The following is a 12,741-nucleotide window of genomic DNA, read 5'->3' as shown; positions in this document are numbered from 1 at the left end:
ATTCAGGAACTATTTACCATCACAAAAGAATGGCCAGGATGCCCAGGGAAAAGCAATCAGTGACCATTATCAGATATCATGGCAGACAGGTTTTCTGCTGTAGACCGCCCCTCCAGTGATGTATGTATGATGTTTTGGGGGGTGGTCTTGAGCTACAGGGGAGGCAATTTTCAAATGTCTATATAAGAGCTTGAACACCATTGTTCTGGGTTCCTCCCCTCCCTCCCTGCATGGGGTGAGCAGGGGACCCTGTTGCAACAGTTTAAGAAAGATCATGCTTACTATCTGCTTTGCTTCTCAATATTCTCTGGTTGGCCTCTGGTATTTTCTCCGACCGAAAGAGAAGCTACTTAAGGACTCCATATGGGCTCTTAGATACCCCATAAGGTAAAGGGAGCAGTACAGTGGTACCTCAGGTTACAAACACCTCAGGTTACAAACACTTCGGGTTACAGACTCCGCTAACTTGGAAGTAGTACCTTGGGTTAAGAACTTTACCTCAGGATGAGAACAGAAATTGTGCGGCGGCGGCGTGGCAGCAGCAGGAGGCCCCATTAGCTAAAGTGGTACCTCAGGTTAAGAATGGTTTCAGGTTAAGAACGTACTTCTGGAATGAATTAAGTTTGTAACCAGAGGTACCACTGTATTTTTCTCATAACACTGCATTTAAGGTTCCTCCCCCACATTGGTTAGGCAATGGTCACTTGCATGTGCTCATTCAGACATGCAACACATGCAGAGGGGGAGGGAGTGTTTTGTGATGGAATGGAAAACACTCCTGAGAACGGAGGAGTGGTCTTTTAAGCAAATGATCAAATGCAGGTGACAACCTGTCTGAAAGTAAACAAACCTGTTGAATGGGGGCAGGAGTGCAAGTAACAGAGGCAGTCTGGCTAACACACTGGGCAGTTTTAAGCATATTAACACAGGTTTCCAGCTTTCATTTCTCACAAGCTGAGGAGGGGGAATAATGAGGCTGCGAGGCCGACATGCAGGGATGCTGAGGCTAAGTAGAGGTCCAATACTATGAGAACTGCTGGCTTAGAAGGTGGCCTGCACATTTAGTTTATTAACTATCCTATTGCATCACTATAATCCAGCCCTGGTTACTAGTTGGACTCATCCACCCTTGCTTGGGGAACATTATTCCTTTCTGACAGTGTAGCAGTTTTACAATAGAACAATGTCTTGGCTTTGCAGGATTCAGTGGATGAAAAGGACACCCTCACCTCAGAAGTCCAGTGCCAGCAGTTCAGACAATTCTGCTACCGGGAGGCTGAGGGTCCCCGAGATGCCTGCAGCTGACTTTACAGTCTCTGCCATCAGTGGCTGAAACCAGAACAACACTCAAAGAGTGAGATATTGGACCTGGTGATCCTGGAGCAGTTCCTGACTGTCCTTCCATCAGAGATGGAGAGCTGGGTCAGGGAATGTGGAGCGGAGACCAGTTCCCAGGCGGTGGCCCCGGCTAAAGGTTTCCTCTTAAACCGGGCAGAGGAGAAGAACCAGGAAAGGCAGCAGGTGAGAGTGGCAACCATCAAAATCTCTTGGCAACCATCAAAAATTTCACTTGTGGAAAACGCCATTGTGGTGCTTGGAATGCGGAGACTATTTTGACAAGAAGTCAAGTCTCATTTTGCATCAGAGGGTTCACGCTAGGGAGAAACCATTTAACAATTTGTCAAGAGCTTCAGTCAGAGCTCCCATCAAACAAGCAACAGCAGGGAGAAACCATATCAATGGTTGGAATGTGGTGACAACTTTGACAGGAAGTCAAGCCTCGTTTTGCACCAAAGAATTCACACAAGAGGGAAACCGTATAAATATCTACAGAGAGCTTTGCCCGGGACCTGGAATGATCCTGTTAGGGTAAATAAAACACCACTCTACTTTTCTGATTTTGACACACCTTTGCATAAATGCAAAACCTGGCGTCTCCAGACTAGGTGAAAGGAGCAGAAAGCCTAGAGGGCCCTTTGTTGTTGGTGTTGTTGAGTCGTGTCCGACTCTTTGTGACCCCATGGACCACAGCGCGCCAGGCACTCCTGTCTTCTAGAGGGCCCTTAGCAACTCTCTTAACCAACGTTGCCCAGAGAGCCCTTAGCAACCTTTCTTAACAACGGAAGTGGAAGCAGCGAGTCTACGCTGCCCAGAGAGCCCTTAGCAACTCTCTTAACAACGGAAGTGGGAGCAGCGAGTCCACGCTGCCCAGAGAGCCCTTAGCAACCTCTCTTAACAACGGAAGTGGGAGCAACGAGTCCACGCTGCCTAGAGAGCCCATAGCAACCTCTCAACAATGGAAGTGGGAGCAACGAGTCCACGCTGCCCAGAGAGCCCTTAGCAACCCCTCTTAACAACGGAAGGGGAGCAACGAGTCCATGCTGCCCAGAGAGCCCTTAGCAACCCCTCTTAACAACGGAAGGGGAGCAACGAGTCCATGCTGCCCAGAGAGCCCTTAGCAACCCCTCTTAACAACCGAGGAGGAAGCAGGGAGCAACGAGTTCTGGCCAGAGAGCCCTTAGCAATCCTTCTTAATAAGACCTGTAAGACCTATTACAGTCGTTAAGAGTCGTCAGCAGGCTCATCCCAGCTATCTGCCAATCTCCCATTCCCACCCCCCTTCTGAGTAATACCCCTCCCCACCTTCTCACTATATAGAAGGATCTGGCAACTTCTGTTTCAGTGTATCTGAAGAAGTGTGCATGCACACGAAAGCTCATACCAAGAACTAACTTAGTCGGTCTTAAAGGTGCTACTGGAAGGATTTTTTTATTCTTAATAAGAGACACTCTGAGTCTCAAGGAGCAGGGAGGGCGGAAAAATCAAACTAAGTACAGCCCCCCCACGGCAAAAAAATGGGGCGGGGGGGTTGTGGAGACGGTTGCAGGGCAAAAATAAGGCAGTGCCGCAGAGATGAGCAAGGGAGCAAGTGTGGGTTGGCGGTTAGAGAAGCCAGCAGGGCTGGTGTTTGCAAGGCCTAAAGAGGAGCCTGGCGGACCAGGGTCCCTACGCTGAAATGGGGCGCCCGGCCCCTTAGTTGGAAGTAGGCAACCAGGCCCAGAAATCCTATGGCGTACTTTAACCAGTCCAGTCCTATAGGTCAAGGAATCGGAAGTTTGAGACCCTGGAGTGCGTCCGCGCGCATCAATGAATGAATGAATTTTATTATTACGGTCACAGACCAGTTCCGGCTCACTTACAATATCAGGAAAATCATAAAACACAAGAGGAATACATTGAATTGCAATTGGGTATCACAGAGACAATACAGATATAGTTGCAGCTAAAAATATATATATTAAATCTTGATCACTAAAATATAACCTAAAATTGTCATTTAAAACCTTTTTGTAGTACAGCTTGTACTGTACTCATTTAAAACCTTTTGGTAGTACAGCTTGTTCCCTGAGTTTTATGGCAGTCGCACAGAATTTCGCGCGCATCAATGCATTTAAAGGGCATCCCCACCCCACCCAACCAAATTTTTCAAAATTATGCGAACTGTAGCTTCCCTCTCACAAGAGGCACAATTCCCAGCAGCGCCTCTAACAAACGACCGCTCCCAGGATCCTTTTGCAAGGATAACGTGCAGTGTGAATGTGTTTCGCGCACGCCCAGAACCCTGTTCAAAACACCCCTCTGTGTTCAGGGGGTGGCTCCTCCTTGCCTCCTTCATGGGCAGGCGCAGATGGAGGTGATCTTGCCCTTTGGTCTTCCCCAGGACTTGCCCCCTGGCTTTTCATAATTGGGGGAAATGCCACGGATTGAGCCCAGGAGCTTCTGCCTACAAAGAGCAGCCGCCCCTCTCGCCTTTTTGGCTTTGTAAGGGTTAAACCGATCCGAACTGGATTCCTAGAGCGGAAGGGAATAGGGCGGGAAGTAAGGGGGGGTTGCAGAGTCCTCCAAGAGAGAAAGCCCCTCCCTTCAAAGCCCCTTCCTGCTTGGCTTTTTCCCGGGAGGAGGAACGTGGTCTTTGTCTCTCCCAGCGCTGCATTGAGGGGACCCGGTGAGTTATTCCCCCTTTATTTTGTGCATTTGGGCGAAGGGGGGTCCCAGGGCTGCGGGAAGGAGAGGGTGCAAAGGAGACCTGGTCCATCCAGGATGCCCCCCAACCAAGGAGGGCAGCCTTTTTCTCTCCCTGTGTGCAAAGGCAGGAGATGCGTTTTGAAATATTGCGGGGAGGGGAGGATTTAAAGTTGATCTCGGTGCAAGTGTGTCTCCAATTGAGCTTTGATTAGATTTAGTAGCCCCTCCCCATTAATCAGGCAGTGGCTTCCCCAAGGCTTCTGGAGGACACGCATGTGCCCATTCAGACGTGCAACGCCTGTGAGACGGAGAGGATCATTTGAGACTGAATACAAAGCCCTAATGAGAACCATTGGAGGTCTAGTAATCAGAAGAATCAAATGGCTGTAATGGGGGAGGAGAAGTAATGGAGGGAGCCCCCCCCCCCAACCTGCAAAGAACCATAATTCACAGATTCCCCTGCTATGGGGGGGGGGGGGACTGGATGGTTACTAGCTTAGCAAGGGAAGGGAGGTTGGTGGTGACCATTTCTTTTACTGCACCTTTTACGTCTCCTGTCTGAAGCCTTAGAGAGATGCTACCAGTCACAAGTGGACACTACTGGGCAAGATGGGCCAGTGGTTTGATTGGCCATTTCTGCCCTTTAGGATTAACCTCATTTTGGGCTACAGTGGCCATATTCTGTGCCCTCAAGCTGTCCTTGGCCCTTTAATAATAACAATAATAATAATATTAATAATAATAACAATAATAATTTATTATTTATACCCCGCCCATCTGGCCGGGCTTCCCTAGCCACTCTGGGCGGCTTCCAAATTTTTTTTATAATACTGTACTACATCAAACATTAAAAGCCTCCCTAAACAGGGCCACCTTCAGATGTCTTCTAAAAGTCTGGTAGTTGTTGTTCTCTTTGACATCTGGTGGGAGGGCGTTCCACAGGGAGGGCGCCACTACCGAGAAGGCCCTCTGCCTGGTTCCCTGTAACTTGGCTTCTCGCAGTGAGGGAATCACCAGAAGGCCTCGGAGCTGGACCTCAGTGTCCAGGTAGAACGATGGGGGTGGAGACGCTCCTTCAGGTATACTGGACCGAGGCCATTTAGGGCTTTAAAGGTCAGCACCAACACTTTGAATTGTGCTCGGAAACGTATTGGGAGCCAATGTAGGTCTTTCAAAACCGGTGTTATATGGTCTCGGCGGCCGCTCCCAGTCACCAGTCTAGCTGCCGCATTCTGGATTAGTTGTAGTTTCCGGGTCACCTTCAAAGGTAGCCCCACGTAGAGCGCATTGCAGTAGTCCAATTTAACACAGTGCACAAATCCCTCCCTTTAGTCAAAAATCTGGAAGCCATGGATAGAAGAATTAAAAATTGAACTGAATATTTGAAAATTAAAAACAGACTCCTGGAGCTGTGGAAGATAAACAATGCCCCAGAAATTATGCACCACCCTCAAGCTTAGATTGCTACATCCTACTCCGCCTTGAGAAATAGCACCAAAAATACTCATTGAGTCCCTGCTGTTTCACTTTTTAAGCTTACGTTATTGTTTTTCTTCTCACTGATTGCCTTGGTCTAATCACTGAGGTTCATCTTCACTTACATCACAGGGCTTCTCTGAAGTAATAGAAAAATGAATAAGATGGCTGCTAAAGGCTTTAGGTTTTGCTTCCTTTAACCAGACCAATATATTTTTGTACTATAAAGAGCCACATTTTTCTGCCCCACTTGCAGATCCATACAGTTTCAACCAATCTTAATGTGACCTGATTACTGTAATCCTGTCTGCATATTAATTTATTTGGGAGTAAGGCCCAAAAACAAAAGGAGATGTACAGTCATACCTTGGTTTTAGAACAGCTTAGTTCTCGAACGTTTTGGCTCCTGAACACCACAAGCCCAAAAATGAATGTTCCAGTTTGTGAACTATTTTTGGAAGCCAAACGTCTGACGGGGCTTCTGCAGCTTCCGATTGGCTTTAGGAGCTTCCTGCAGCCAATTGGAAGCCGCGCTTTTGTTTCTGAACATTTTGGAAGTCAAACAGACTTCCGGAACGGATTCCATTCAACTTCCAAGGTACAACTGTACTTCTGAGTGGACATGTACAAAATTGGTCTATAATTTCATTGTACAGTGAATTATCATTGAATGAATAAACAGGTGACATTTCTAAGCCTCCTTCCAGCATTTTTTATTTGCCTTTTTTTTTTTTTTTTTTTTTTTTTTTTTTTTTTTTGCTGGCAGTGATGAATCTACATATAATGATTGTGTACAGGTATTTTGAAAAGTACAGGAAAGCCACCTTGTGTTTGTTGGGATTAAATGTACACTGAATCATAGTTGAAATGGCAACTCATTAGGACCCAAGGGATTTCTTACCATTGGCTTGTGACCAAGCAACTCACTTCTCAGTCACAACCGTTGACTACTCTCACATTGTTTTAAAACACAGTAAGGCAGGGAGGAAGGGACGCGGGTGGCGCTGTGGGTTAAACCACAGAGCCTAGGACTTGCCGATCAGAAGGTCGGCGTTTCGAATCCCCGCAACGGGGTGAGCTCCCATTGCTCGGTCCCTGCTCCTGCCAACCTAGCAGTTCGAAAGCACATCAAAGTGCAAGTAGATAAATAGGTACTGCTCCAGTGGGAAGGTAAACGGTGTTTCTGTGTGCTACTCTGGTTTGCCAGAAGTGGCTTAGTCATGCTGGCCACATGACCCGGAAGCTATACACCGGCTCCCTCGGCCAATAACGCGAGATGACCGCCGCAACCCCAGAGTCGGTCACGACTGGACCTAATGGTCAGGGGTCCCTTTACCTTTACCTTTTAAGGCAGGGAGGAACATGTCAGTTTGCATTTCTTAGTGCAGAAAGAGGGTTCTGGAAGCTTCTCTGTGTGGAAAAAAAACAAGCAGAAGGTTCCTGGTGTTTGGGTTATTCCTTCAGAGAAGCTGAGTACAGTGGACGCTCAGATTGCGAATGTGACCCATGCGGGATGCACGTTTGCAACCCGCAGCGGTGCGTCTGCACACGCACGGGTTGCGATTCGGCGCATGCGCGACCCCCGAAACCCGGAAGTAACCCGTTCCGGTACTTCCAGGTTTTGGTGGGTCCGTAACCCAAAAAAATGCAACCTGAAGCATCTGTAACCCGAGGTATGACTACAGCTTGCTTATCTGTTATCTCTTCTTCAAGGTCTTGCTGACTATAAAAAGAGGCCAGAAGGAGCCCGGGTTTCACTTTCTATCTCTCTTCCTTCTGGTGTGGTCTGTAGATAGTATGCTTGGTGTTAAGCTTTAGTCTTATTATAGTAAGTTTAAGTCTGCTGCAACTGGATTTCTTCTGGACAGTGCCAATCCTGAATGTATTGGATTTGTGACCATTATGCTTATTTGCCTTCAGGAGCAGTAAAGCTCTGCTGGATGAAATATCAGTTGCCTCTGGTCTATTTTTTCGGAATCCTGCAACGTGTTTTAAGTTTTTACTCTGCAACTATACATTGGAATCTGCTCTGGATCAATATTGAGTACAATTCCATGACAGAGCCAGGCTGACCTCTCTGGTATTACAGTGCTGAGGTCTGCTTGTCTCACAAGGTGAGGAGGGAGAATGAAGTGACCCTGAGGTCCACCTGGAAGAAGCCTGACGCTGCTCTGAGCCGGCTTCAGCTGGGGAGGGCAGGATATAAATAAATTATTATTATTATTATTATTATTGAAGTGGTTCTTGGCCAACGTTTTGAGAAAAGCTGACATAGAAGTTGGCCTGCATATTTTGCATCATAACTTTTCTTCCAGGAGCACTATTGAATTATATAATAATAATAATAATAATAATATTGTACCACTATAATCCAGCCCTGGTTGCTAGTGAGACTCATCCACACTTGCTCAGCGAGCATTTTTCCTCTTCTGACAGTGTAGCAATCTTATAACAGAGCAACGTCTTGGCTTTGTAGGATTTGGCCTCTCGTTAGGACACACCATGGCAGAAGAACGAAGGAGTTCCCTTAGACCTCGTGGAGGTTTCCTTGGAGCGCAGATGGACAAGGAAGCAGGAAGAGGCCGCAATGCCGCCAAGATTAGGAGCGGTTGGGCATCCTGGAGAACCTCGCTGCAGAAAGTCCTGAGTGAGCAGCGGGCCCACAGCTCAGATCTACATCGCCAGCAGTTTAGGAATTTTCACTACCAAGATGCACAGGGGCCCCGAGAGATTTGCAACCGACTCTACCATATTTGCCATCGGTGGCTGAAGCCAGAGCAACACACAAAGAAGGAGATGCTGGACCTGCTGATCCTGAAGCAGTTCATGAGTGTCCTTCCACCAGAGATGGAGACCTGGGTGAAAGAATGCGGAGCGGAGACCAGTTCCCAGGCGATGGCCCTGGTGGAAGGTTACCTCCTGAGCCAGGCAGAGGAGAAGCAGCAGGCAGGACAGCAGGTGAGAGAGTTTCATTTAGATAGTCCCAGAAGTTTTGGAATTGGAGGGAGGGTATCCCAAAAGTCTCTACTAATTGCCCATTCTCTTTTGGAAAGCATTTAAGGACGTTTCCCCACCCCCCTGTCATTCTTTTCTTATCCTTCTTGTGTTTTGAATCATCATTACTGTTTCAGGGAGAGGATTTGGTTGCAGAAATGGAGACTGATTACTCAGAGGCAGAGACGGCTGCATCGGACACCAGAGCGAGGCCACTTGGTAATATTTAATGGGATTTATCCCAGTTTCATGGATCTTGGAAACAGGCTTTGGGCTTGTTTAATCTTTTCTGGAATTTAATTTTTAATTATTATTTTTTTAATACCGACAGCAACCACAAAAAACACATACAACAAAAACCACAATAACACTAATAATACAATTTAACAATTCAGATTTGAGTACTGATATACCTATAACCCTTTTAACAATATTTCCCCACCTCTCCTCCCCCTACTTCCCACCACTTTCTGCCTTATCGCTTAAGTATTCCTTCCAGATTTCTTCATATTTATCCATTCTTAATTTGCGTCGATAGGCAATTTGTTTGTATGTAACAAATGTCAATCCATGTGCTTGATGGGATCTTTTTGCGGTTCTTCCAATTCATCAAAACAAGTTTATTTGCTTCTAATATGGCACTTTTCTGGAATGACACTCCTCTCTTGTATTTTCCACCCCCTGGGTAAATATTAATGGGATGAATCTCAAATTAGCCTCTTTCTGTTGAGTGTGAAATAAATCCGGGGGATCCTTTAATTATTATTTTTTGAGGGGGGGGAGACACTTGTCGCCAGTTTTTTCCACAGATGAAAAATGTACTTGCTTAAAACAACTCCCTACTTTATGCATGGGGACCTGCACATTTTGCCCGAAGGGGAGAGTCACATTTTCACACAACTGATATATAAAATGGTATAAACACATCTGTTTATAAACACTTTAATAAAATAAGGTTTTTCCCCCCTAAGGCCTGTGTATACTTAAGAATGCATCACTTAACCTCCGAGAGGAGCAAGTTCAACTGTCTTCCTACTAACTTTGATTCTCACAGGTGACAGGATGATGCTGACAAGACCTCCTCAGCCACCTGCTCTTCACAGTGGAGGGGATGCAGATTCTGTGGCACAAGATCAGGTAGGGGGGCAGATCAGTGGGGAGAGAGGGGCTGAGGGTAGCCAGGGTGCCTCTGTCCCCTCACCTGCCTGGGCCTGGATAAATCTCTCTTCCCCTTTGCCTCTTTAAAATCTGTCCTCAGCAAAGGCTTTGAAGGCCACTCAAAGTAGGTTTAAATTCTGACAATAATGAGCAGCCACCTCTTATTAACAAGCCCTTTGGATATAGCTAGAATTACGTCATGGTGGTTGCAGCAGTATTATTTATGGATTGTAAAAACGCTTGATGCTAAAATAGGATTCCAAAGAGCTGACAAACAAAAAGTAGTAGTAGTTGTTTTTTAGTCGTGTCTGACTCTTTGTGACCCCATGGACCAGAACACGCCAGGCAGTAGTTACAGAAAGATTAAAAATCAAAACACGCATCATGAAAACACACCGTGAAAATGTACTATTACAGTGGCACCTTGGGTTAAGAACTTAATTCGTTCCGGAGGTCTGTTCTTAACCTGAAACTGTTCTTAACCTGAGGTACCACTTTAGCTAATGGGGCCTCCTGCTGCTGCCGCGTCGCCACCGTGCAATTTCTGTTCTCATCCTGAAGCAAAGTTCTTAACCCAAGGTACTATTTCTGTGCTAGCTGAGTCTGTAACCTGAAACGTCTGTAACCTGAAGCTTCTGTGACCCGATGTACCACTGTATAACATTAAAATAAACACCCATAATCAGAATGCACAGCAAGGCAATCCCATTAAAACAACCCAGCGATGAGTAATGGATATTCCATACGCTACCTCTGAGGTGGAATTGTTTCCTTTTTCTTTTAGAATCCAGCATCCTTTGAAGATGTGGCTGTGAATTTCACGGAGGAAGAGTGGGCACTGCTGGATCCTGACCAGAGAGCTCTGCATAAGGAAGTCATGGAGGAGACCTGTGGCATCATGGATTCTCTTGGTGAGGCTCCATGCTGTATATTTATTTTGAAAACCATAATTTTATATGTGATGAACCCAAAATATTCTCATGTAGCTGATTAGCACCACCTAGATAACCTGGGATTCTATTTTTATATATGTAATTTTTATTTATGATTTTCAATTTTGTACATTTCAATAATTTTACAATGATCTTAACATTTCAACTTCCTTCCCCTTCTTTCTGCTGTTCCTTTCTCCGGTTCCTTTCTGCGGTTTTTTATCTTTTCTGCATATTCCGAATTACCGTATTTTTCACCCTATAGGACGCACTTTTTCCCCTCCAAAAATGAAGGGGAAATGTGTGTGCGTCCTATGGGGCAAGCGCAGGCTTTTGCTGAAGCCTGGAGAGCGAGGGGGGTCGGTGCGCACTGACCCCTCTCGCTCTCCAGGCTTCAGGAAGCTATCCGCTAGCCGTGGGAGACACAGCTCTCCCACGGCTAGCGGAGAGCTTGCCGGCACCCAGAAGCTTGGGGCGCACTGAGCTTAGCACGCCCCAAGCTTCAGGCTTCGCGCAGCGCTCCCACGGCTTGCGGAGAGCAGCCTGTTCTGGGGGCTGGGGTCGGGGGAAGCTCGGGCTTCCCCTGCCCCAGCCCCACACCTGGGGGGGAAATAATTTTTTCCCCTTTATTTCCCCTCCAAAAAACTAGGTGCATCCTATGGGGTGAAAAATATGGTAACTTAACTTAATCATTTATTCATCTACTTTAAATGTATACTCTTATAAAACTGTAGGTTATGTCAGTTATCCTGCCAGTGTTCTTATCCATTGACAGTTTGTTTGGAAATATTCAGTAAACCATTTCCTTTCTTTTGTAAAAAGTTTATCTTGATTTCTTATTTTTCTGGTAAGTTTCACCGTTTCTGCGTATTCCATAAGTTGTTGAATCCATTCTGCTTTTGTCAGAACTTTTTCTTTCCATTTTTGGGCAAGCTGTGTATCAGCTTTTATGTCTATTTTCCAGAATGTGGAATAAAGCGGAAGAATATTAACTGGATGTGGGAGACCAAAGATTAAATCACCATTTGGCTACCAAGTTCCCCGGGTGACCTCAGCCCAGTCGCTGTATCTCAGCTTATGCTACCTCTCAGGATTGTTGTGTGAATAACATTGGGCCAAGGAGACCCAGAATGCTGCCTCGAGCTCCTTGAAGGAAAAGTTGGACAGATGTAAATGAAATGCTAATGAACAATGATGATAATTAAAAGTCTTGTTTTCACTTGGTCTGTCACTTACTTTAAATTGGGGGGAGTGGGGTCTGTGTGGCCAGGTTTGAAATCATGAAAAACGCATCCTAAAAGTCAAAGAAAAATCACTCTGGGGGTTGATCAGGATAGGGAGACCTACAAACATTGAACTTTACTTGTAGGTCATCAGCATATCCAGAGTGTGGTTGTCTGCTGGGGAGAGGCAAGCAGTTCACGCATCCGTACTACATATAAGCTCTGGAGACTGGTTCTCATTTGAACCATCCTCTGCACTACCCTACTTTTTGTAATTGTGATTTAAATTTGCCAAAGGGCTTTTCTTCTATCTTCAACAGCCTCAAGGTTCACAGATTCGTTGTGGCATAAGCTCTCTTTTTGGAGCTGCAGTACATCAGATGCATTGTTCTTGATAACCTATGAAAGTTTATCCAATAATACATTTGCTAGCCTTTAAAATGACACTGAATTCTATAGAGCACCAGAGAATTTTATAGAGCCAGTGCCATAGAATGAGCCTCTGGCATAGAAAAGGGACTTTTTACTTAGGTCTCTACAGCTTCATAATTTAAGTACTCCAACCGCTCATGGACACCCCCCCCCAAAAAAAAAAATATGGTATGAGTAAAATTGTTTTGTGAACAAGAGAATCACTGCTCCTTACTTTGCTGATGATTCTAATTTTTTGGAGTGGTTTAAGCAAAAATAGATTTCTAAGACCTTGTTGGAGCAAAAAGTAAAACAAAATCTTAATTTCATATATACGCTCATAGAGTCGGACCAGAAGGAGACCCTGGGGTCACAGTAGATGAAGATGTTGATCCAGTGTGCGATGACTGATTCCAGAGCTGTCAAGCACAGTCCTCAAAACAACCACATTGAATTAAAAATAAAGTGTTTTGTAAGTTCATACAAGGACAGGGCATTGCTTCAAAGGGAGCATCGACATG

The 12,741-nt window shown here is 45.7% G+C and overlaps 1 protein-coding gene and 1 long non-coding RNA gene across 2 annotated transcripts in view; both read left to right on the top strand.

Moving 5' to 3' along the window:
* The window catches only part of LOC308470210, a 94,339-nt gene extending 92,321 nt beyond the window's left edge, over positions 1-2,018 (top strand). The window contains exon 3 of the long non-coding RNA XR_013982263.1: positions 1,201-2,018. This is a non-coding gene — a long non-coding RNA (uncharacterized lncRNA). The remainder of the gene's footprint in view (positions 1-1,200) is intronic.
* A 1,834-nt stretch (positions 2,019-3,852) lies between these two features.
* Positions 3,853-11,805, top strand: LOC308470046 (zinc finger protein 202-like). Its single transcript, XM_080993279.1, has 6 exons — positions 3,853-4,006; positions 7,979-8,460; positions 8,634-8,715; positions 9,551-9,633; positions 10,439-10,565; positions 11,551-11,805. Exons 2-6 carry the CDS (start codon positions 8,005-8,007, stop codon positions 11,601-11,603), a joined length of 801 nt encoding a protein of 266 aa, XP_080849405.1. The 5' UTR covers positions 3,853-4,006; positions 7,979-8,004; the 3' UTR covers positions 11,604-11,805.
* The last annotated feature ends 936 nt before the right edge of the window (positions 11,806-12,741 follow it).

Source organism: Podarcis pityusensis (genome assembly GCF_964106645.2).
Source record: "Podarcis pityusensis genome assembly, chromosome: 2".
Lineage (NCBI taxonomy): Eukaryota > Metazoa > Chordata > Lepidosauria > Squamata > Lacertidae > Podarcis > Podarcis pityusensis.
This window is presented reverse-complemented; position numbering and strand designations above follow the sequence as displayed.

Bases quoted from the DNA above. Each gene is read 5' to 3' on its own strand.
- LOC308470046 (XM_080993279.1), top strand. From the start codon at position 8,005: ATGGCAGAAGAACGAAGGAGTTCCCTTAGACCTCGTGGAGGTTTCCTT. The intron at 8,461-8,633 runs GTGAGAGAGTTT...TTACTGTTTCAG, and splicing joins AGCAGCAGGCAGGACAGCAG to GGAGAGGATTTGGTTGCAGA. The intron at 10,566-11,550 runs GTGAGGCTCCAT...TCTATTTTCCAG, and splicing joins TGGCATCATGGATTCTCTTG to AATGTGGAATAAAGCGGAAG.